The 26,536-nt window shown below is 33.1% G+C and overlaps 1 protein-coding gene across 1 annotated transcript; it reads left to right on the forward strand.

The window, feature by feature from the left end:
• Window positions 1–4,153: 4,153 nt before the first annotated feature.
• LOC149080156 (uncharacterized) lies at window positions 4,154–26,329 on the forward strand. The gene is made up of 7 exons (XM_089239183.1): window positions 4,154–4,279; window positions 7,941–8,078; window positions 8,528–8,674; window positions 9,476–9,590; window positions 12,706–12,850; window positions 16,559–16,646; window positions 22,602–26,329. Exons 1-6 carry the CDS (start codon window positions 4,225–4,227, stop codon window positions 16,631–16,633), a joined length of 675 nt encoding a protein of 224 aa, XP_089095309.1. The 5' UTR covers window positions 4,154–4,224; the 3' UTR covers window positions 16,634–16,646; window positions 22,602–26,329.
• The last annotated feature ends 207 nt before the right edge of the window (window positions 26,330–26,536 follow it).

The following is a 26,536-nucleotide window of genomic DNA, read 5'->3' on the forward strand; positions in this document are numbered from 1 at the left end:
TCATATAAGCAGAATATAATTATAACACTACAGGGTGATTCTAAGTTCATAGGACAAACTTTAAGAGGTGATACAAGACTCCTAAGCAATATTTTTGGTCATAGACTGAGTGGTCGAATCTCAATAGCAAAGCAGGTAGAGGGTGTTTTTAGAGAGTTCATAACAGCACTCCACAAAAAAGCAAATATCATATACTTCTAACGGATTTGGTGCAATAAGTGCAATTGTAATGTGGTAGGTCTTCTCATGGTGCAACCTAGGTAACGCAAATTCTACCACAAGTCATTATACCGCTTGATCAGTTTGGCGCAGCATAACCTTGATGGTTATTGTGCCAATAAAAAACAAACTCCAGTCCGATCCGAAGGTGCACATGCACCCTCGATAGCACATATCGCAGCAAATCCGGCGGAAAAATATGATATTTGTTTTTGGTGAAGTGCTGTTGAAAAAACAGGTTGTTTTTTCAACAGCCCTTTTTAAAAACAACCTGTACTGCCTTTGCTAAGACGATTCTACAGCACATTCTATGATCAAAATTGCTTGTTTAGGTGTCTTATACCACCTCTTAAAGTTTGTCCCATGAATTTAGAATGACCCTGTAGTTGCGTTGTGAACCCCCAGAGATATAGCATAAAACAATTTCGCTACGAAAGCGGGCCGCGGGTCTGGTGCCCAGATCGAAAGAGGTTTCAATATATCAATGGGGTATTATCAGACTTATCTTAACGAGATCTACAGATAACTATAAAGAACACTGATAGGCCTGTATTCGGAATACTTCTTGAGAAATGAGTTATAATGCATTTCGTTACGTAACTTTGAGGATACATCCAGTATTGTCAGATGGTTTAAAAGACGTATTCACGTAGAAAAAAAAAATTTATTATAAGATTCATTCTAATCCCCACCCCCTGAAAAATCTGCATGAAATTTCCCCCACACTTATCGCATAAAAAAAGTTTTATGACAAAAAAATTGTCCTAAATAACAATTACTGATAAATAATTGTCTATTAGTGATGAATTTATACCATAAGCTTGAAACTTTGTCTTCTTTTTAAAATCTCTCTTTTTGCTTTGTTGTTTCATGACAATTACCATAGGCTTATTTTCAAGGGCGTAGCCAGGGGGGGGGGGACTTGGGGGTCTGGTCCCCCCCCCCCGAAATGTGAGAAAATGACCGAAAAAAGGGAAAAAGATGGCCAAATTCATTGTTCTGTCACTTTGGTCCCCCCCCCGAAATGAAAGTGGTCCCCCCCCCGAACGAAATTTCTGGCTACGCCCCTGCTTATTTTGTACGGTTACCTTGCTTTCAACCCCCACCCGTGTAGAAGGATGTTCCACCAGGTTCAATCATTGCTGCTCGAAGACATCTCTACAGAAATCATCTTATTGTTAGGGGAGCTCTGACAACAGTCCCCTTTCTTATTGGGGCATAGTATACCTACGTATAAATAAACTTGTGCAGTGTCTAAGAATCTTCAAGTTAATGTTCTTAATAAAATTTACCACCTATTCCAGGGCAAATCAAACTGAAACCTTTATGGTGTAAAAACGTTATTGTTGGATTGATAGTCAGTTGTGTGTGTGTGTGTGCTTCTGACGAACCGGATTGATAGTCAGTTGTTTCTAACGAACCGGATTGACAGTTATTGAGAAATTAAGGAGCTGATCATATGAGAGTACAACGAACTAAAACAAAACAAGCTACCTGCTTGAAAATACTCAACAAATTTCGAAAAAGTTCGATAGTTTATTTATCAAAATTTTTTATGATAATTGACTTTGCCTAATGTGGAATTGACATCAAAATAGCTGCTTGGCAGTCTAAGCTAATTCACAAAGATTCTGTACAAGTCATTCTTCTTCATCTGTGCAGGTCTGAGTTGAAATTTGAATTGAAACATGTATAACTTTCTTCAGCTATTCCTATCTATTTCCATTGGCTATAAACTGTATATCCCAGTCATGGTCTTCGTATCCTGTAGCAGGGCCCATAGGCTGGGATCTCTTTCGGTTCCCCAAGCCAGACATTTCACGGACCTTTCGACAATGACGACAGTGTCGTATTAACGCATGGGCCCACCCGGGTACGGCCCGGGGGTCTCGAGAGAAGAAGGGCTTCACAAAAATGAGAACTGGTTAAAATTTTCGAGAAATTGCCAGCTCAGGTCCCAAGGCTGGAGTTCTGTCAGCCCCACCCTTGTGGGTGCCATAATCCCAGTCTAATTAGCAAACCGTAATTCCTTAAATGACCGTGTTATGAAAAAAAAAATAGAAATGACAAGTGTTTTGACATAATGTATCCCATTTTAAACAAACTATGGCGAATCGAGGTAAAAATCTTTCATTTCAAACAACAAGTTGGCGATGACGTCAGTAATGACAGTGTTGTGATAAAGAATTTCCGATAGTAAATTTATGTATATTTTATGCAAATGAGCCTAGAATGTCCATGTATTTAAGGCATACTAACGCCTTGCATTTCGTCACGTACTCTTATCATTTACGCAGTCGTCGTCAATATACTTATACCTTGCATTTAATTATTGTTAAGATGTTTGTCATTCCTCATTCAATATGTTCTTTCGTTCACTAAATGAAAATTCGCCTCCTCAAGAAATCGAGTGAAAAATCGAGTGTATCATCAGTGGCGTCGGAGCCAGGGGTGCAATGGGTGCTCGAACACCCTCAGTATGAGGCTTTTGAATAGACGTCACAATCGTCATCAGCATCATTTTGAGGGGCAGGCACAGGATAATCCCCATAGAAATCAATGTTAAAATTGCCGATTTTACTGTAGATATGCGGAAATTCAGCCGGGTTTTCCACCCCATCAATGAAAAGTTTTAAAAATTCAATTGAATCTTGATTCTCTAAATATTGAGTTCGTTCACTTAGAGATACGAAGCCCAGAAAATTAAATATAAAATAATTAGCCGGACCTACTTTTGAGTTGGATATCAATGCAATATCATTAATTTTAACTTGTTATTTATATTTTCAAGCACGGAAATGAAAATTAATCCCCACACTATATCGTTAGTATAGTTGTCAAATACTATATTACCTACCTTATAGTCAAATCGAATATTACCTACTGCTATTGGGATATATTTGGCGTTTGTTAGTGTTTTATGCTGTTTGATGATAGCGTGTCATCTTTGCAAACAATAACCTTGATGTTAATATATTCATGTTATGTTCTCTGTAATAAGCATGAACTTTGTTTCTGTATGATGTAAATAGATTAAATTAATTGTATTGAGTTGGAACAGTGGTTTGTGGAGTTATCAACAAGTGGATTGTGCGCTTTTTTATGTGTTGGGCTGTTGCATGGCAAATACCTGGAAATTCGAAAAAGGAAAAATAAAAATTATGTTCTTTCCAAGTGTGTGAAGAAAAAAGTACAGGGGGAAAACCACTGTGCTTTTTTTTCTTCTTTTTATTGCACTTCCCACAACAATCATGCTATATCATGACCTTCAGAAAGTAGTTTTACTTCTTTGAAGTACAACGAAAGTACTGTACTGTATTGGTATAACCTGCAGCCATCAAAGAAGAATAGGCTGACAAAATATATCTAGTTATGTCGATGAATGAGCTTATATAGTTTCAGTAGACTGGTGTTGGTTGTGTACGTACTGGAAAAGAAAAAGATCTTCAACATCGCTCATCTTCCTGTAGATTCTTATTCATCAAATTTTGAAGCTTTTCATTTTAGCTTTCAGTCAGTTTTTGTCTTTTTTATAGCGTGTCTCTTGGCGTTTTAAAAAACTTATCTTGAAATTTTCGGCAGAACCTGAAACGATTCAAACGATTTGCCATAGAAATCTATGGGAAATCGCGGTTCGGCTTACGAAGATTTCGGCCAACGAAAGTGATTCTAAAACGAATCATCTTCGTTAGCCGTATTTATTGCAAGAAACAGTTACTGAGCATTCTTTTCCTTTCTTTTTTTTAAGCACGCATTATAATTTCACTTCTTTTAAAGACTAAAAAATATGTCATAAAATTATTAAAATAAAAAATAAACCACAATACAATACAATAATAATTATACAGGGCTTTTGGCTACTATGACCATCCCCTAAATAAACCACATTCGAGAAGACGATGTGACCACCGCAGTTAGTGCCGTCTCGAGTTTTGTTTTAGGTGGGGGTGGGGATGCTCTTGATGGTTGTTAATCGTTCGTTATGGGACTTGCGTTTTCAACGAAATGACATCTAATTTTATTTTGTTTACTGTTTTACTAGTTGATAGCCTCACAAAAGGTGTGTAATTAAATTTGTTAATCAATATTTGCATGATTTTTTCCGTTTGAGAACAATTATTTTGCCAAGATTTGGGAAAGATCGTTTTTTCCCCCTTTGTTTTTGTTTCCATTGTTTCTGATCTCATTTTCTAAAAGAATCTGGTTGCCTTGGAAACTTAAAAAAATTATTTCTAAGATTTTAATGGTTTAATGTTTCAAACCTGCTATTGATTTTTCCCAAATATAACTGGATTTGGTAGGGTAAAAACAATGAAAGGTGTAAAAAAATATATGGATTTAGATTAAAATGATTATCTAATAGGGAATGAGAAGATAGTGTGGAAAGCGAAAGGAAGATGATTTCATGTTTCTTGGTCGATCGTTTCTGTGGCACCGAAATCGTGTAAAAGTTGAAATAAAGCATTTGTGAAACATGTTAATTACAGTAGGGTCTGTTTTGGAGTGAAAAAAGATTTCATGTATCAAGTGCTTACAATAAGTATTCACTCCATTATATTGATATTTGACATGCTATTTTTTAATAATATGCCTCATGATTTAAGATTTTCTATGAAATGCTGAACACCAGGCCCGTTATTTAGGGGGGTTTACCCCCTGGCTTTTCAAAATACATTAAAAATGGTGTATATATATATATATATATATATTACATACACATACATACACACATACAAACATTGAGTACATGTGCTTTGTCTCCCGCCCCCTCCCGAAAAGGTTGAATGATGGCTGAACACATAGGCTTATATGTAAATATAAACTAATAAAGTGATTAAATATGTAAATGATGGAGAATAACTTGCATTGCAGTAAGATTAGTCTCCTGAATTCTTTTTGTCAATCAGGAAGGCTGACAGGACTTTTGCCTGAGGCCCAGGATGAATCTTTTTTTTTTTTTAATATAAACTAAGCACAAACATGTACAAATACAGACATATACACACAAACGTTTCTAATAGCACATTTAACCCCAATTTATTCCGATTTTTCCAATTTTTTTCTTTTTTTAAATTCAAATATCTCAGTGAATATTGCACTTAGAAACATGAATTTTTATTGTTGGCATCAGAAGAGACAGGGCAACAATTTTCTCATTGGGTTTTTGAGCACAATATGTTCCTATAAAAAGTTTTTACTAAACAACTTGCAACACGACTGATGCATCTGAGTTCTACACATTATTTGGACATGTTTTTCTAGTTGAAAATATGCCTCTAGGATCAATGATTTGTCAATAAAATGTGGTTCATACTGGTAGCTAGCTTGTCAAGTGCAGTGAGTGCTCAAGCAACTGGAGTATTTTGTGGCACTAAGCAAGAACCCCACAGGATTATTTGTTGTACCTGTGAATGAATCGCCTGTTGCCCAGCACCTACTCTTTAACTCTTTTTTTTTTTTTTTTTAAACTGGTTTTTTATCTTCAAAATAGACTCGTCCAATTTTTGACCAATCTTTTTTCTCTCTTTTTATTTTCTCTCCTCACCCTTGTATGAGACTGACTTTTTTTCAGGTTTCCACCTCTGGTGAGATATTTCATTTTCTTCCTCTCCCTTCATAAATACAAAACATACCCATATGCCTTATCTAGGCCGTCTTCTGCTGTTTTGGACTTTATAGAGCCTTTGGACTTTATAAAGCCTTATAGATGCCTTTTCCATTCAGTTGACTCTGTCCATCTTATCGTTTCATCTTATTTTGTGTTGTGTGTGTGGGGCACCTTCGTGGATGTTTAATATTACAGAGGTACCTATTCATAATGTTTGCGGTTGATCTATTGTCCTGTATTCTTTTGATGTGTCTAGCCCATTTCTATTCCAAACATTATTTCACTTGTTACATATATTTTTATATTTAAGGCTACTTGTAGATTTCATCAAACCATGTTCAATCAAAACGCACAAGCTCTCACCAGGGAGCTCTTTCTCCCAATGACTGTGAAAAAGTTCCAAGGAAAGCACTAAATAGTCTCTCATAAGTTACATGTACATATATATTCATTTTTATAATGGTCACACACAGAACTAATGATTTTAGGACTCTGCATGTAAATCTAGTATTAATGCAAAAATAATAATAATTCATCTTGGTTGAAAAACACTTTTAAAATTGTGTAGCAAACTTCATAGGTGTAAAGTCATAGGAAATATTGAAAGGGCTCAGAATTATCATGGGTGGGGGGGGGGGACGGAAGCAGCTCAAATCTAATGTAGTCAAGTGCACTTATAACATACCCTGGATATAACATGCACAACGTATATAACATACGGTTGTGTAATCCTTGAAATTTGGCCCATTCACATCTATATATTTTTATCTCTGTTATTTTACCCTGCTTAAAGCATACACTGCGGATATAACATACCAAAAGAATGGTCTTAACCAAGAAAAGAATCAGATATAGTATACTGTGCAAAAAAAAATATACATAAGAGTAAAAAAATATTTTTTTGTACAACATTCATTGTAAAAAGGCGAAAATCTTGATATTTTATCACAAAAATACCTAAATTTTTTTTATAAACACTAAATTACACTGCCAAAATAGTTGCATTTCTCATCAATAGATGACACTTGAAATTTTTCAACTTAAGCATCACCCGTCGGTAATAAATGTAACTATTTTGACAATATAATTTTTGACATTTAATAAAATCCTGTCTTTCTTTGCAAACTGCATTGTCTGTGCTTTTTGAATTGTTGAATTTTTACTTGTTTTTGTTATTTTGTGATCACTTTATGGGTTTCAGTGATAAAAGAACAATTGTTGTAAATAAACTCACTCACCATTGAAAAGTTATGCTAATTCAAGTTTATTATTTATTGGAGACGTATATATATAGTTTATAAACATCAGTGGGTTTCTTTTTAAATAAAGTGTACAATGCTGTCAACTTCACAGGAAAACAGTTAGCATGAACTAAAAAAATCATTAACATTTCCGAAAATGTTTGCATGTTCTGTATTCTTGTTTTTTAAGAAACTTTCAAAACTTTTCAGATATCAATCAAAAACTATATGCATGCTATATAACATTTCAATTATGTGCTGCATAAGCTTATTTTGTCCACGACAATCTCAATAATGCATGTATGCTATTGCTACATAAGCTAGCTTCAATACCTCGCTTATTACATGCACCTCATGAATCACCTAGAGCAGCAGTTCTCAACCAATGTTTTGCAGAACCTGTGAGGTTCCATTTGCACTTCTGAGGGGCTCCACTGCCATGCAAGGAAAACAAAATAAATCGGTGAATTTAGTAGATGAATTATTAAAAGGCCTACAAGGTTCTGTCTCAAAAATTATATACAAAAAAAAAGGTCCTCGAGTCAAACAGGGCTTTGCCTTAGAAATTATGTACTGAAAAGGGCTCTGCGAGTCAAATAAGGTTGAGAACTGCTGACCTAGCAGGTATGTTATAATCGAACTTGACTATATTTCCATAGGTTATGGAAATACAGTCAAGTTCTATGGAGATGGTAGCAAATGTGTTAGGGAGAGGCTTGCCCCCCCCCCCTCCCATGGGCTAGATACAAGTTTACACCTGTGGCAAATTTCATGAATAAAAAAAATATGAAAATTAATTTTTGAATAAAAAAAAATTGTTATTTATGAAGTTTTGCCATCTAAGCATTTAAATTTACATTTTTTTTTTTCAGGCTTAACACATGTTGGAGAGCCATGTAATTCAATTATCAAGATATGTTTAGCATCAAATTCATATTGTGACAAGGATAACATTTGCCAATGCAAACCTGATTATCCAGTAAAGGTTGGTCCACACTCTTGTAAGAAAGGTAATTATATCTTTTGTCATATCATTTCCAAATTTAATTTTAGTATATTATCAAAATTTTTTCCCTTTCTCAATGATTTTTTTTTTTCAGCTGTGTAGCTTTGAGCTATTTTTTTGTTGTCTAACCCTGTAATTGCTTCCATCATTTATCAATGTAACAGACTGCTCTCATTGTCTATAAGCAGTCAATGATGCTACTGCTTTTGACACTGAAGTATGACTTTCTTTGGGTAAGGAGAAGCAAAAACCATTAACGATAAACACTTGGGAACAACAGTGTGTTGGTCAGTGATTTCTGATTTTGACATTAAGAAAATTGATTAAAAAATTTTCAACAGTTTTTTTTTTTTTTGGTGGAGTTAAATTTCTCATAATTACACTACTGTTTAAAGGTTAAGGAATGTAAATTTGATGCATTTGAAAATTCCATATTAGAAATTTCTTATATAGGTAAACGTTATGGTGAACAATGTAGATTTCCTGAAGAATGTGAACACTTTGATCCTAATTCATATTGTACCCAGTTGCCATATAGTAGTACATGTGACTGCTATAGCGATTTCTTATATAGTGAAGCAAAACAGCTCTGTGAAGCAGGTAAGTTTCAAATTATAAAACTAATAAATATTTGTGCAAATAATTTGTGTGAAACATGATATAACATTGGAAAGATGACGGCAGTCTAGAATCAGAATTTGTGACACCTTGTCCAATCATAATTTCATCTTCTATTTTTCCTCATTAATGTAATTTTTCTTCTGAAGTGAACTGGTATGTACATTGTACATCAATTTTTTTTTAACAAAAGAAGAGATGCACAAACAAGCATTATTTTAGTTATTCCTAAAAAACAAAAGTCTCAACTGCCAGGATGCACCAACCTTTTTAGTCTGCAGACACGATATGCGAGCTGGCTACCGTTCACAGGCCACTTACTGGACTGGTATACTTATCATGCTTAGTGTATTTAATTTTTTTTGCATACACCTTCTTGGGGGTATAAAAAAATGCTCATACACATCATCTAAATGCTTATACTGCATTTGAATTTTATTTATTTATTTTTTGCCATAAAGTTTCAAGAAGCCACATGATTAAATTTCACTTTAACGAAAATTTGACACAGAGTAAATCTTTTATGTTTTCTGTGCTTTTATAATTTCTTGTGTGCTATTTCTTAATGCTATAAGCCATGTTCTCAGAAGAAATTCAGATTTTCTGTATGCTTCCAGGGATTATGATTGAAAAACAAAAGCTAAAAAAATTCTTTTATTATATATCTAGAAATATTTATTTTTTAAATTTCAAGAACAATCCTTGAATTGGTGTTTCATCATGATTGAAACTATTGCCTGGGCTCCAAGATGTGGTTTTAATATTCCTTTTCTTTTTTTACAGTTGTCCCAGATTCCAGTAAACCTTCAAATCTAATATTGCCTACTGCTATTGGGATATCTTTGGCGTTTGCTAGTGTTTTATGCTGTTTGATGATAGCGTGGCATCTTTGCAAACGGTAATCTTGATGTTAATATTCATGTTATGATCTCTGCAATAAGCATGAACTTTGTTTCTGTGTGATGTAAATAGGTTAAATTAATTGTATTGAGTTGGAACAGTGGTTTGTGGAGTTTTTCAACCAGTGGATTGTGCGCTTTTTAATGTGTTGGGCTGTTGCATGCCAAATGCCTGGAAATTTGACAAAGGAAACATAAAAATTATCTTCTTTTCAAGTGTGTGAAGAAAAAAGTACAGGGGGGAAAACCACTGTACTTTTTTTTTCTTTTTATTTCACTTCCCACAACAGTCATGACCTTCAGAAAGTAGTTTTACTTCTTTGAAGTACAACGAAAGTACTGTACTGTATTGGTATAACCTGCAGCCATCAAAGAAGAATAGGCTGACAAAATATATCTAGTTATGTCGATGTATGAGCTATATACCAAATTTTCCAATTTCAGTGGGTTTTTTCTCCTTTGGATTTTACCATTGTATCAGCCACCTCATTGGGCATTTTGTCTGTTGTGGCGTTGTATTTGTATTATACTGAAAATTATGGTACTTTTGCAGCTAACTACCTACTTGTATTCAAAGACAGCATGTTTACAGCGTAAATTCACTTTGTTCCCAAAATGGCAAGTGTGTCAGTCTCCATAACCAACTGGAGGCAGTCCAGTAGTTATGGAGCTAGCTTCTGATTGTGCAGGTCTGGGTTTCAATCCTGGTTCGGGCATGGATGTTTACTAACACTAACAAATTTTCTAGACTGGTCATACAGATCTCTTGGAAATACACGAAGACCATGTTTTGTCTTTGTAAAAAATCTCATAGAATTGGTTCACCCATTCAAATTGTCAAAATTTTTCCATGCTAAAATATCTGTAATTTTGCTATCTGACCTTTATGCAGTCAAGTAGTTATCATTGGTGGTTGCTGTTTGTAATGGTCTCAAAATGCAAAAATCTGGTTTTGACACCCACGATGTGCAGTGATGGTTGGTTGAATATTATTTTCCGAGGTTTGCCAACTTCGAGTAGACTATTCCTTGGGAAAAAGTTCTGTTGTGACAGCCATCAGCTGATATGCAACACAAATATACATTAAATTGTGAATCCACATATTGGTACTTTGGAAGATAGATGGCACCACCTACTGAACACAAAACATGCACACACACACAAAACACTGGACACTCAAGCACACTGTTAGGCTTTACCAACACCAATCTGACATAACTCCCAGATTCAGGTGTGAAATATGTAGCTGTTAAATGTTTGTAGACCAGAGTTGTTGACCATCAGGGAAGGGAAATTTAATCATTCCAGCTGGAAATTGCTCCTCAAGAATTTATATGAGGGGATTAACATCAAAGTGGTGTTAGACTGGGATTACACTATAAAATTTTGATAAAAGATCTTTTATAAAACTGGAAAAATTCAACCAATAAGCACATCGGTTACATTCGAGGAAATGCAACCGATGATCTTATTAGTTGTGAATTTTTCGAACTTTATCAAAGAGCTTTTACAAAACTTTTATAGTGTAATCCTGGCTTAAAGGAATAATCCTCATTTTGAGAAAAGAAGATTTTACTAGAATTGTTGTCAGAGAGTCCCATGTTAAAAATTTTATAATTTCACAATTTAGCAACAAATTATTGAAGCTAGGACAAAACTCATTTTTTCTTTCAACAATTTAGCTCTTCTAGATTGCATTTCTGGACTTAGGTCAGAATTGTTTAAAATTTATTTACAACACTCTGACTTAAACCCCCTCATATGAATCAGAAAATTTTCATTAAAATTTTTTGTTTTAAATGAATTAGAAGATATTATTGAAAGTGCTAAAAAAATGTTTCCTGAAATGAAAATCAGAAAATAATCTATAGATTGATTTATTATCAGTAAATATGTAAGTAACTTCATTATATTTGTTTTAATTTATTATGTATGTTAATTCTTCAGTGTTGATGGGTTTTTTTTTGTAAGCTTTCTTATCCAGTTGAATATTTATCAATGAAAGTAAAAAAAATAAGTAGTTAAACTGGCAAATTTTTAACATTTTTTTATGAACCTTTGGCTTGCACATGTTTTTAGAAACCAATTATTTTTCTTCACAGGGTTACCAATAAATGACAGGGGAAAAAAAAACATTTTCTTTGAGAGGACCCACTTTTATTCAAAAATGATCCGACTTTTGCAAACAACCTGGGTCCAATTTGAGTACAAATATAATGTCACAACGGGCAAAATGCCTAGCAAGTTGGCTGAGAAAAAGATGCCCATAACAAATATGGATGTCATATATTGCAAAAATACAGGAACCCAATTGAAAATACAACTGCAAACAATATATATACATGATAAAATATTATACAATGCCCCATAAAGAATACTTATAGTTGTCTTATTCTAAGTATGGATAGCTTCTCGATTTACTCTCGAGTAAAGTGCAGTATCTGTGGAGTAAAAGTATAAATGTTTGTAAAAGAGTAAACTAAGGTGCCTACAAAGGTAGTTTTCCAGTAGCTTTAGATGACACACACTGCTCTGAGATGACACAAGTAGTGTTATTGGTCAGAGCAAAATAGTTGGCTGAAGAGTTAGGAATGGAAAAAAGGTTTGAAACCCCCCCCCCCTATAATTCAGTACAGTAGTCTGATTATGAAGCTATGATCGAGTTCAGGTTTATTTAAAATATTGCTTGCAAACTGATTTTGCTTACCATTAAATAGTCTATTTGATACTGGCCAAAGGTCTGAACTTATCAAGATGAACATTTGAAAACTTTGATTCATTTTTGAATCATATAAATTACCAAACAAAAAAATGAAAATTTCCAAATGCCCAGAAACATTTTTACCATTTAAACAAAACAGTGTTGTCAAAGTGATGCAAAGTTAACACTTTCCTGTTTGGAGGGGCGACCATTGTTTTGTATACCCAATTCCAGCTTTTTGACTAGCTCTGCTCTTGATCTAGCTGTTACTTTGTGATGCAACACTCTCTTGGTCGTCCATGTGCTATTTCTGTAATTTCTGATCCAGATTCATAATTTCATTGCTTTAATGAAAATAGTTGTATTTTTATGTCGATAGTTTTTAAAATTTGATTCTGAATCTTGTTTTCTAGCCAAAACTTTTCCAACATCTGCATTTTTCCTCGAAACGCTTCGCCTCCTCATTCCAGTAGTCCGACTGGTTCACCTGATGTGCAGAATTCTTTCATTAATGTTGATGAAGCGCTTCCAAATTATGATACTGCATTATCTCTAAAAGTGAGAAAAAACATTTATAATTTTGAATTGTTTGTGCAAAGAAAAACATAATGAATTTCAGTTTTTTTAATCTTTGCATTGGTGCTATGTTAATTAAAAAAAGAAGATGGAATCAATAATGTGAATTGTCATGGATGCAGAAATTTCAGATATATGGCCAGACCTATTTGTAAGTGGATTCAAAATGAAAAGATGAACTGATTATATCAGTGGTTCTCAAATGGCAGCTCCTTGGAGCAAAGGCCAACCTTTTGTCAGGAGTGCTGTGGTGAGCTGTCTTTAATTAATATGTGCCCATGCAATATCATAAAGTGGTTCTTTGTTAGACTATTCTGGAGAACCACGGAAGGCAAAAGTTTGAAAACCCTTGGATTAGGATAATTTTGTTGTGGTCCCATTGAGTTTTTATATCCAGTGAAATCTTGATACAACTGAATTCTGCTGACATAGAAAAAAATATCGTTGTGGAGAAGTTGTCATTATATCAAGGCATCACGTGTTGCTATTTTTTTGGGGGGGGGGCATTTTTTTCCAGTTCAGCATTGTTGATATATGTGAATGTCCTTATGAGCATTTATTCATCAAATCCAAAAATAATTATTTAGTTAAGCATTGCCAAACATAAGTTAGGCTCTGGGGACAAAATTTCCTGCGTGAATCAAATTTCATGCAAGCATAATTTATATAATAACTTTTTCTGTGTATGATTTTAAATCATGATTCGGTCTAGTGTTACAATTTTTTTTCTTCTTGGACATGGTAGTCTATGTGTTAAACTAGTAGACAAAAATCAGTGAATTTAATATTCTTTATGAATGGCCATCTCGGATTTGCTCTTTGACTAATCAGAAAAGGGTGAAAAGATATGAACTGTGTATTGAAATGGGAAAATTTTGAGTGTGCTGTCCTGTCACCACAAATGCATTACATAGATTTGTCTAAGTAATATATTTGTGGTGAGAGGATGAGCACATTCAAAATTTTCCTATTTCAATACAGAGTTCATATCTTTTTCCATCATTTTCAGATTAGCCAAGGAGCCAGTCTGAGATGGCCATTCATAAAGAATTTTAAATTCACTACTTTGTGTTTATGTGATAACCAAATTATGCAAACATACGTAGAATCAGATTTGTAACAATCGTACAGTTTTGCTAATAAACGTACCGTTTACCACATAATTCTATTGATCTTTGTTGTAGAGATATTTAATTTTGAAATAAGGGTTTATTCGCTGATCACCCTGTATGTACCCAAAGATTTGAGAGTAGTCCCAAACAAATTCCTTCAGCTTTCATAACTAGAGCATTCCTTATGTCATCAATTCTTACGTATTCCTCACTGAATCCAATCTTCATCTTAGAATTGTTCACAGGCTGGGCAGATTAACTTCTCATTGCATGGTCAAACTTGTTAAGAGAATAAATTTTGTTGTGAAGTTTTGAGATTTTTTCCTGTGATTTCAGGATTTTTTGAATCCAATCACCCTTTTTCTTTCTTTTATGGTCTCAACCAGCTTTTCATTTCTTCACTTCATTTTAACAGAGAAAACTGACATCACAAATATGCATATTTTTAGCCACCCATGTTATTTTTACACCCGTTTTTGAATTGCTTATACAACTCTGATTCTAAAAATTTGAATAACCCAAAAATTCATAGTTTTATTTTCTTCAACAGAGGATTACCGGAAAAATAAACAACGGAAGTGAATGAAAAAAATAGGAGTCGTTTAGAATAAATTTAACTTACCCGTCATGTTTGTTACGTGTTCAAAATTGCAATAACATTTTTTTTCAAATATTTAAGATATTCAAAAAAAATAGAATAATCAGAAGAGATGGTTCAAAATATTAGAATAATGGGAGAATTTCTGATTAGATAAGCATCAGTGCCAAAATTTCCATAAATCACTATATCGCGAATCCGTTATACATATAAAGGCAGGCTTGCAACTGGTTTTATTCAGTTGTGTCTTGAAAATAGGTCGAAATAAATATTTAACAGAAGGTCTAAAATCTCTGGTAGTGAATCTCGACAAAGAAAGATTTACTCAGCAGATGGTCGCGTAGAAAGCAAAGTGCTCTCAAGCAAGTGTGAGTAAACTTTTAAGACATTATTCAAATGGTAACAATTTTCAGAGAAAACGTGCAAATAGTGGTCGTAAGCCAATTACTATTGCAAGACAGGACAGACTCTTAAAAACATTGTGAAATTTCACTGCTTTTGTAGCATCAGGTTCATACATAAAAAGTAGAAAGAACTTGGTGTCAATGTATTGTTCTCCACCACACTGAGACGACTCAGTCATTATGGATATAAATGCACTGTGCCCAAGAGAAAGCCGCTCCTTACATGCAAACAAATGAATGCTAGAGTACGATGGTGCAAACAAAGACAGTTATGGGATGACTGGAATAGGGTTCTTTTCAGTGATGAATCATTTTATGTGTCCCACAGTGATTAAGGTATCTGTGTTTGGCGTCTCAACCATGTAGCATTCACTAAGCAGTCGATGAAGCTGTCAGTGAAATTTGCTACTTCCGTTATAGTATGGGGTTGTATGAGCGTTGAGAGCCTGAGAGGCTGTGTATTTTGACCGGAAGAATAGTCTCTGATGTATATTGAGAAATTCTAGAATACTTCATGATACCATTGGCTGAAGATTTATTGGATACTGATTTCATCTTCCAACAAGACTGCATCTTCTCACACTTCGAAATCGACCACTGCTTGGCTCAAAGATAAAACACATTACATTGCTTATTTGGCCATCAAATTCACCAGAGTCCGTGGAGAATTTATAAGGTGTCATGAAGAAACACCTTCAAAAGTTTGCTCCAAAAGACAAAAATGAACATTTAATGAGTTTAAAGACCACGTGGGCAAGTATCGTAAAAAGATTGCAAAAATCCACTAGATTTTTGCAATCTTTTTTTTTTTTTTGCAAAATTGTTTGCGAGAGGTTATTAAAGCTAAGGAAAATGCCACAAAATTTTCAACATTTAATTGAATTCATTTAGAATTATTTCTCATAAGTTTTGTAACATTATCGTAGTTTTTTGAATCAAGTTAAAAAGTATTGTAATTTTGTGATTTTTTCTAAATTTGTAAAGTTTCAGTTTTTATTTATATGTTACATTTTTCTGTAAAGTATGTAGAATCAGTCAACGTAGTTTGGAAATTGTGGACATTTTCATTCCGGTGAAATAAAATCAATTTGTAAATCATGTAATGCATTTTTCAAGTTATTCTAATTTTTTGAATTAGAGTTGTAGATATCAACACCCCACAACAGAGTTTTAACATCACCATATTTTTCAACAGAGAATGTACTTAAATATAACTTAAATCTTGAAAGCTTTCTCGCGCGCGCGTGCACACGTCAATCTTCACCGAAAAATTAAGATTCCTTCTCTAAAAATTATATACTAACATGACAAAATCATGTTTTACTTAATAAATTAAGGCTATCTGGGATCTTATCAATAATAATGGTTTCTTGAGACACTGCAAAACATTGGTATTAACTTGGTTATATTTTTTTTACTTACCCAGCTGCCACAACAGCAAAAAAAATTATGTGCAATCTTACTTACTTTTCCCTTATTTGTTATTTTTCTGAAAATCATTCACCTAAAAGTTTGTATTTTTGAGATTTTTGTTGATTTTATTCTTTCTAAATCTGTTATAACTTCACTCTAATAGGAAACAGATGAAGAATGCGATCCTCCACCTTCCTATGATGAAGTTGTTAGATCTGAATATACTTCAAAAGTTTAACCTTCATTATTATGTTAGTCATGTACACATCATACTTCCCTCAAATATATATATTTTTTGTAAATATTTTTGCTGTGTACATATTTTACGATGAACTTATACATATATGTAAAGTTGGAAAATGAGTGAAACTATTTGATCATTCATTTCGGTTTTTTTTTTCTTTTTGTGAAGTTAGTTTCCCTTTTATGCATAACATGACATTACTTAAATAGAAGAAAAAGAGTATATATTTACTTTGTTTTTCTTCTATTTATTAAGACCCGAAAGGTAATCTCTTTCCATGAAATTACTAATAGGGTGATGAAAAAATTTAGATTTTTTTTTTTTTCTGTATGAAGCAGTCTAATCACATTGGAGATTATGTTGTTTAATCAAAATAGACTGATTTGAATTTTGCTAAATTGTTCAACTCTGAATTTGTATGGAGACATGGATATTATTAATGTTGTATAGGAGATATATCTCTTCATAGTAGTGGTTCCTAACTGGTGTGCCATGGCACTTGAAGGTGCTTGAAACATAACTATGGGTTGTAATATTTTATAATCTCATAATTTTTTCAGAATATCAAACATTTTTTCTTCCATTCATTCAATTTTTAAATTCTTCTAAGAATGAAAAATTTATTTGAAATTGAATTCAAGTTTCTGATATGTGCTCTACTTTGACTCAATATTGAAAAAAGGGTGTTTCTCCATGTTTTTAACCTCATTTCTAAGGATGTTATGAACAAAAAAATTGTGGAATAACTGGTTTAGGTAATAATATAAGGCATAACTTTGAATTCAAAATTCGTGTTTATTTATGAAAATCAAGAATTTATTCATCTTTTAAAATAGGTAGCTATTGTTGAGGTTCCATGTTTTACTTGAAATCTTATCATGTGAATAGTTTTCATTACTCTCTTCCAGGCTCAATTTATCTTGGGTTTGAGAGTTAAAAAGTGTCAGAATTTTTTTTAATGCTTATTTTAATAAAAAGAAATGCTGTAAAGATAACAGAATTAGCAGGCACAGCTAATGTACATCGCCAAGCATAGGGTGATGGGGCGATTGTCCTTCCCAAGAGCCACATAATATGGGGAGGGGGAATTTGTTTGTCGTGTAAAATATGGGATGAGCCAATGCACCTTCACGATAAGTTACTTCTCCAAAATCGCGCCCTGGATCCTCCTACCTATGCTCCATTTGCAGCTAAGGATGTCTGCCTTCGCTCAATTCGCAGCTGAATATGCCTGCTGCCTGCCTTCGCTCCATTCAAATCTGGAGTGCTCTGGCTCTCCTTCATTTGCAGCTGAAGATAACTGTCTCGGCCTCATTCGCAGCTGAAGATTGTATTGTTATAGTACACTCCCGGTTCAATTTTTGGTTTTCCCAAGAATAATTATTTTGCAGACAACAGTAAGTAATACACATGCAATTTTTCCACTTGAATGGACGATTTATTATCAGTTTAATTCAAAAGTTACACCAAACTTGAATTCAACATGCGGCTTATTTCAACAATTAATTCAACACATAAAATTATGCTTCAGAATTTATTAATTCAATATTGCACATAAAATAAATGTTTCACTACCCGAAGACAGTCGAGTAAATAGTCCTCCATCCCTCACTACAAAAATGTGTTTTGTTCAGATCTGGGATGCACCCCGCCAAAGGAACCATCTGAACATTGCATCGATCACCATGTCAGCCGAGAATAGATCAGAGATAGAAAGTAACGTGAATATAGACAACGATCGCGCACAAAGAAACACAATTTCACTATCGCTGATCTCATCAAGTGTGTTTCACAGTAGAGTTGAACTTCCATCTAGAAATTTGTGTTCTTATTCATGACTTGACCTTAACCACTCATTTTCCTCAGCCAAACAACAAATGCCTTTCTGAGCTTTGGAAATGTAGCTTTTATATTATGTAGCTGAAATATTTTCAGGATGGTAGAATGCCACTGGATCCACTTAGCTCAGAAACAAACTTTTGCTGATCTTCAATTAGAGTACTCGATGTACTTTTCAGAATCATGTATGTTTTGACAATTTCTGTCTTTGTAAGAGTTCGCACATTGATTTCTTCTCATTTGTTTTTTTTTTTTTTTCATCTACTGTCAAGCAGAATATTTTCAGTCTTGCTGAAATTGTGAAGAGGAAAGTAGATGAACAGCAGTTAGTCAAAGTAGAGTTTGATCGACTCCTGACTCAGAAATTGCCTTATGAATAAGCTAATGTATCATACCATTTCTCAAACTACCAGTTTATCCAATCATAATGCACAAAGGGTGAATTATGGTTCATACGTTGTCAACACATCTTCACGTCATTGTCAACACGGTGAACTATATCTAATGTGGATTTTCATTTTGGTGATGAGAAATTGGTGAATGCTTTACCTTCTTCCCTCACCCTTCTCTGTTTTCTCTTAAGACACAGAATGTCCGAATTGAAGTTTACTTTTGGTTACAATGAACTCTGGAATGGCTGGAAGAATAAAACAACAGAAAAGAAATTGCGTAAGAAAAACAAGTTCGTAAAATACAGAGTTAATAGAAATTAGTGTTCATAAAATACAGTGGATTTTAACATTATTTGTATGGCATGCTGTGTTTGGTGCAAAAGGCCACCAGTTCATAAAAAAGAGTGTTTCCTAAAATCGAGCTGTATAAAACTATTTATTTTATATACTTTTAGAATTGAGTGCATGAAAATAAAAAAAAAATGAAATTATGCACTCATGCTCAAATGATTCAAATATAATTTTTAAAAACTACAGTGAAACCTTCATCAGGGGTCACTTCTGTTTGATGGCCAATCTCTCTTAACTTTTGGCCTCTCCTCAAAAAACAAACAATTGGCTCCATAGATATAATGCTAAAACCACCTCCATTATTGAGCCACCACTGCAGGTAGCCATCCTGTAGCAGCTACTTTTCTCACAAATAAGGGTTGGGGGGGGGGGAGCAATGCCAAGAGATAACACCAGATTTTATTGAAATGCTCTATATTGTCCGTTGTGAAGCTTTTAGGTCATCCCAAGAAGAAAGAAAAAAACACTTTTTTTTGATCCTTTGAAACAAAAAAAACGTAAATAATTGTCATTGATTCAATTCTTTACTTTCACTAATATTGCTTTGATAAAGAATGTAAATAAACTGTCCAGTACTCTTTCAGATCTCAGTAGTTATTTTGCACTCAGGATTTTGACATCTGCACAGAATGATAAAACAAAATGCTTCCATACACAATATAATTAATTTCTCCTGTACACAGAAACATTTTTGGCTGCATAGTGCATGCAGCTCAGAGGGAGCATTGATCAGGGGAGTCATTTTTTAAACACACACAACCATCGGCACTGTGCAAAATGGAAAAAAGCTGGGCATTAGAAGGTTTATATATACCTATCCAAAATACACATTTCTCCCTCCCCTCTTCTTCCTCCATTTAACAGTTTCTTCCACAGACATCCACAATTTTATCTAACACTAAATGGCCGTCTGAGAAAGGTTTTCACCATAAATGAAAATTATGACAAAGCTATAAGATCTTAAATTCATCGTTCAATGTAGCTCTTAGTTTTTAGTAGTCATGTGCATTGTGGATAAGTAACACATATACTGTATTTATTTCTTATATATAGATTTGATATACTTAGTGTAAAAGTAAAAAACAAATGCTGCTGAAAATTTAATTGTCCAATTTTGCTCTCCTGATGAGGTCTCAATTGAATGATTCAGTTTATTATTTTTAATGTAATACAGTAAAACCTCGTTAAGTTGTCACTCTGGTTAAGTCGTCATTTTTCTTCAGGCCCTTTCATCTTTCATAGACAACAATGTTATTAAACCCTTGTTTACTCGTCTCTAATTTCGATTAACTTGTCACCATGAAAAAGTTTGATAGAGAGGAACAGATTATTTTTATGGCACCCACTAAAAATAGGTCTTGTGTTAACAGAGCACTGCCTTATGGTTAAAAGTCACCATAAAAGCCTATGTACCAAAATGGTACAGTTTAAGTAACGAAAGTTACGCTGGGGAAGTTCATTTGTTGACTAAGGTTTTTGAAACGTTAGGGACTGTTCAAGCTAGACCTGATTTCTGCATTTACTCCCACTAATTTATGGCTTCAAATTTAAACAAAATATCTTTGTTGAAAAACCAGACATTCTTTCCAAAGTTGAGGTCTTCTAATGTTTACTTTTTCCTGCCCCCCCCCCCAAGTCAAAAGTGGATCCTGTGTTCAAGATTACCTTGTAGTTGTATCATGAACTACTGATGAATTAAAACACAAACTTTAAATTTCATGTATATGTAAAATTAATGTGCAATATAGTTCTGTTGTGAAGAAAACCTAACTATTCTAACAGTTGCTCTGATTAGTCTAAAATAAAAATTTCTAGTATAAATCAAAGTGTATCAGTATATTTTACCATAATAAGTTCAGAAAAAGATAAACAATTTCTATTATTTTTTTCTTTTGCTATCTATAAATTTTATTAATATTGTAATTTTGATTCATATTTTAATAAATGCTATATTAGTTTAAATTTATATGATTTTCACAATATTGCACATTGAAATTCACAGCACTTCACTTGAGTCGTCCGTCTGTTTAAGCCGCCACATAATTTTTCGGTAACATGAGGTGATAATTTATCAAGGTTTTACTGTATCTTTTTTTTTTGCTTTATGTTTTTTTTAAATATAAAATTATTGCTAAAATAAAAGAGCTTTTGTCATGCACATTTTATTTGTTTATTCGTTGTATTTTTATTTTACTGTGTCAATAGTCAAGAGCTTTTTTGGTTTGTTCAAAGCTGTTGCTTCTGTTGGTTTCAGATATAAAAATAAACAAGCCATTTTCATGAAAACCCAATGAGACTTAGATTATTCTCTAGTAATTTGAAAAAAAAATTATTGTCCGAATTATGATAGTTATTATTAATGCTGCATTTTTATAAACTTATTACCTAATTTAAATTACTCATTTCAGATGTTTCATTAGATACTTATTTTCATGTGTTCCCATATTTTTATTAATAGATAAAGTTTCTGTTTAAAGAATTGTGAGGATTTAAAAATTTTAAATATATTTATAGAAGGTATTTTAAATTTGGTCATTAACAATTTATAAAGATATACCTTCTTTTAAATGAAATTGTTCTGATTTTAATTTATTTTTTATTTATCACCTTTTTTCTGATAACAAAAACATAACATTTTATGATGTTTTCCAAGGAAAGTTATAATCTACCATTATATATCTGTTGATGAAATGAGAATGTGTTGGTGTAAAGAATTACAATTGACTTTTGAAGTTGCAGTTCTTTTTTGCCACTATGTATTTTTTATAAATATTTATACATGTGAGTGCATTAAATGAAATGTTACAATTCACACAGATACAAGTTTGCAATGCTTTGTTATATGACAAACTAAAAGAGACATTAAAAAGTGTAGAGTTAAGTATTAAAATTTATAAAATGCCAAATTGTGAAATAAAATTTATATGGGCATCCTACTTAGTTTATGGTATGAACTAAATCAAAACCGAACACCTTAATAATCGTCAGTAAACAATATTTTGCTTAAAATAAACTATTAGATGTTCTAGTCAGATGATTTATGAATATATGGCTGTTTTATCTTTAATGAGAATGTATTTTTGTGGCATTTCGTTTTGAATCTATTTTCTTGGCATTTCATTGAAGGAACTTCAGAAAGGAAAAAATCCATGGATTTTTTTATGTCTATATCTGTGTCAAAATTGATGTCTAGATAAATATTATTGTATAATTACAGAAATAATGCACTGATGAAAGAATTAAATTATTTTATAAAAAAAAAATGACTAGAAGTGAAATGTCTAGAAAATGACCAGGACATCTTTGTAATGATAACTGGAAATATCTCACCTATTCAGAATAACTTCCCTCTGAATTGACACATTGTTCTCTTTTGCAAGGTAAGGCCATGCTCTAAGAACAAAAGTCTTGTAACCAGAACCTGAAGTTTTCTGATGCACATACAACCGCAGCACATTGGGACAAATCATTTCCAAGACAAGAAATAATCCAAATATGTGCCAGAACAGATTAACAGGCTTTCTCTCAAACTGATCACAACTGCAATCTATTGCCATGGGCAATTTACTACCGAGTGAGTTGTGCCGGAAGTATGAGTGTGTGTACCTAATAGGCTGTAAGAAACAAAATGGAATAAGCAGGATAAGTCATAATTAAACCCAGTGTCAGCATAATTTGTTAGGGGAGGGCTTATCTGGCAAGGGATTAAACACCATGACTTTTTTGACCTAAGCTGGTTGTTTCTGCAACAATTTTTGGTGCATCTGTTGTTCAGAACACAATGTCATTCTGCATTATTTTTTTATCTTGGTTGCAAAATACTCAGGTAATTAACCTAACTGTAGACTACCAAGAAGCATCATTTCTCAGGATGTAGAGGTTGCTTGATGCTGTACAAAGACTGTGCCTTACTCAACCATTGAGCAGATTTGTTTCTGATTATAATATCAAATCCATTTTTTTTAAATCAGTTAAAAATGTGATGGAGAAAAGTTCTTTTTTTTCCATGGCAAAGAGCAACATGGAAATTTCTTATATGCTTTGCTAATGTTTCCAGCTGCAAGTGCAGAAGAATTGTGGCTTGAATTAATAAGAAATGGTGACTTTTTCAAGTCTGATTTCTGCATTTTTACTTTGAAAGCTGTGTATTGCAAACAAATCAAGCCTAGACCTTGTTTTTTCATTTACATGGCATCTCTTTATAGTCGCTCTGTGACTTATTACCTGTATAAACCACATATGCTTCTGTTCCACTGTGTATGGGCTTATCTTCAGAGTTATTTTATACTGGAAGTTTCATTTACCCTGATTCAGTAAATTAAAATAAGTTTTTTAAATCTATTAACGAAAGAAATTCATAATAATTTATTTCTCTGTAAAAAAAAGTTGTTTATCAAATAATTTTTCTATGAATTTTTATTAGAATGAGACTAATGCCTGTGAGAAGGTGTTTTGTTGAGAGTTTCAGTAAAAAACAGTTTCTTTGAAATGTGATATGCCATGAAATTAAAATGTTTGTAAAAGGTATGTAAAAAAAACTAAGGTATACTGCGGTAAGTGGAAATTTGGGGGTAAGGGGATCCCAATATGATTTGTTAAATTCAGTTAGCTTCTAGAAATAGTTTCTTTTGTACATACTTTATTTTTCAGTAAAATTGTACTTGGTGCGTTAGCTGCTCTTGCAAGGTGACTTCACATGGAGAAGTTGGGTTTGTGATCATGTTACTACCTGTTGCACCCTTTACATTTCAACTATTTCTGAAAGTTTGAATTGATCTAATTTTGATATTTTGGCAAAAGTTCTTCTTTTCTTATTGTTTAATCTGTCATTTTAATGTAATTATATTTCTTCGGGGCGAGTAGATATTTAGAAGTTGACTTTCCCCCTGTTTTTTTCTGTGGTGAGGCAAGTGGAACCCAATGAATATATGCTAGCCTTGTACGTACTTGCATTGGCTTCATCAACTGTGGTATGAAACTGAAGAAAGAAAGAAAAAGTTCTTGAGTTAGCACTAGCTGCTTTGGACATGAAAGATGAATGTCGAGAACTAGAAGAAGAACAAAACTTTATAGATTTAGTGTTAAAAACCATTCCAAAAACAAAGGTTGGTGACTGGGTTCTTTTTAACCTCATAAATAAAAGTCAGTAATAAAAAGTTTGTTGGGCAACTAATCAAAGTTAAAACTCATCGGAAGCAAAATTTAGAAGAATGTGCTACATCTACCTTCCAGTGTCACTTCATTCACCTCTCAAGTTTGATAGTCTGGGGAAATTCATATTTCCCTTTTAATTTGCCTCATATAATGTCAGTTAATATTGATGGGGGGTAGTATTATTACATTGTGTGAGTTTTCTACATACAGTCGGTGCTCTGTATTCGTGGTTTCCATATTCACGTTTTTTTCCCCTCTATTGGAATTTTTTTTTTCAACACTCAGAAATCGTCATTCATGTGTTGTTTACAAAACTTGAGTTGTGCATGTTTAAGATGGCTTGTTAATGACATTGTCATCACTAGAGCCATGGTAGCTCCCAAGAGAGAAACAGTCACCTCGGGTTTGATTAACCTTTGGCCACAATGTACGTTAAAGGACACAACCATTTCTACAGGGCCAACTGAAGAGACTATAAAAGACATTGTCACATTAGCGAAATTCAGAGGTATTGACAAAGGAGGAATTAATGCAGTTCACTGCTCCTGAAACTGAAGTGGTACCAGATGAAGATGACAAAAGATAAAGAAGTAGAAGACAAGTTCACCATGATTAACATAGCGGAAAGGTTCGCACGTTCAAATCAGCAATAGATTGTTTTCATGGCATAAATCCCTCTATGGTACTCTCTTCCCATGTAAAAAAATTGGTAGAGGAAGCCTTGTCATCACATATTCCAACATACTTGATATGAAGACAAAACGCAAACAGAAATCACAATGTTCTTTCAGAAAACATTGCCAACAATTGCTGCACCCTCTTTTACATTCCCTTATACCTCTGCATTACCTTGCTCTTCTCATGCCATTCAATAAACGAGATATACAAGAAAAAACTATGGCTTCGGTTATTCAAGGATTTCCCATATTTGTTGTCACCCCGGGAACGCAGACTGTACTAAGGTTGTTAGTGAGTTTTGTATACAACAATAATAAAATGTTTGGGCTTTTTATGGTTCAAATGAATTTTTTCTCTTTGTTTACATTTCATTCTTATCATTCGTGATCATTTTGTGAATGATTTTAAAGCACAATCAGTCATAGGTATCACTTGCCTTACTCATCGAGGCAAGTGACACCTTTTGCATTGAATTTGATCTTCAAAAGGGGACACTGCCAAAAATAAGTTTAAAACATTGGCCCCCAAAAAATTATGATTCGTAAAACCTGCTGTCATATTTTCAAGAAGTTTCATTGACCTCTCCAAAGTAGGTATTAGGTTGAAGTTATGTCTTTTATGAATTAGTCTGCACTAATGAAAAAGTGGTTCTACTTACCTCAGTGTACCTTATTTGTTTTTTCATTCTTTGAATTACTCTTTACTTAATTGTGCATATTGATTGTTAATAATATTATTTAAAAAATGAAGGTATTTTATTACTAATATTTTTTTTTTTAAATAAATCTTTACTTTAAATCAAATTTCAGTTGCATTTTTTTCTCTTTTTGCTGCATGTAAATGTTATCACTTAACATTCCACTTTATGTTATGAATCTCTATGCATATGATTTTGTAGTTCAATCCATATATTTAATTACATTATCTAACGTTTGTTATCACAAATTGTTTTATAAACAAAACCCAAGTAAATTTTTTTCATGCATTGCACGCATTCATTCTTATAAACTACATGAAAATCTGTGAAGGGTTTTATGAAAAATTTGTGCCAAATCATAGTATTTTTCTAACAATTTAGATACTGGTATACAATTTTTTTATTTATATTCATGATTATATATATTACTGCCTGAGATTACACTGAAGTGCCTCTAATGGAAATTGTATGTATTGCAACTTTTATCTGCTTGAAATACTACAGATTAGTTTTTACTTGCTACGTACAAAAATATGTATGCCATTTTTAAATAGATAAAATATATTTGTAGATTTCTGATTTTATTTGTTATTTTTTGGAAGAAATTTGTTGTCTGTAAATAAATAGTCTATATGCAATTAATATGTCAAGATGGCACATACAACTTTCAACCCTCAGGCAGGCGCAACACAAATCCTAGCATGTTCAGCGCAACTCATCTGCGAGATTAATAATTAAATTTTTGTTAGGCTTAAGGGAAAGTTTATCAAACTAAACTTTTTAATA

Source organism: Pholcus phalangioides, unplaced genomic scaffold (assembly GCF_987345545.1).
Source record: "Pholcus phalangioides strain wild (caught in Gottingen) unplaced genomic scaffold, Ppha-v1.0 ptg000011l_1, whole genome shotgun sequence".
NCBI classification, from domain to species: domain Eukaryota; kingdom Metazoa; phylum Arthropoda; class Arachnida; order Araneae; family Pholcidae; genus Pholcus; species Pholcus phalangioides.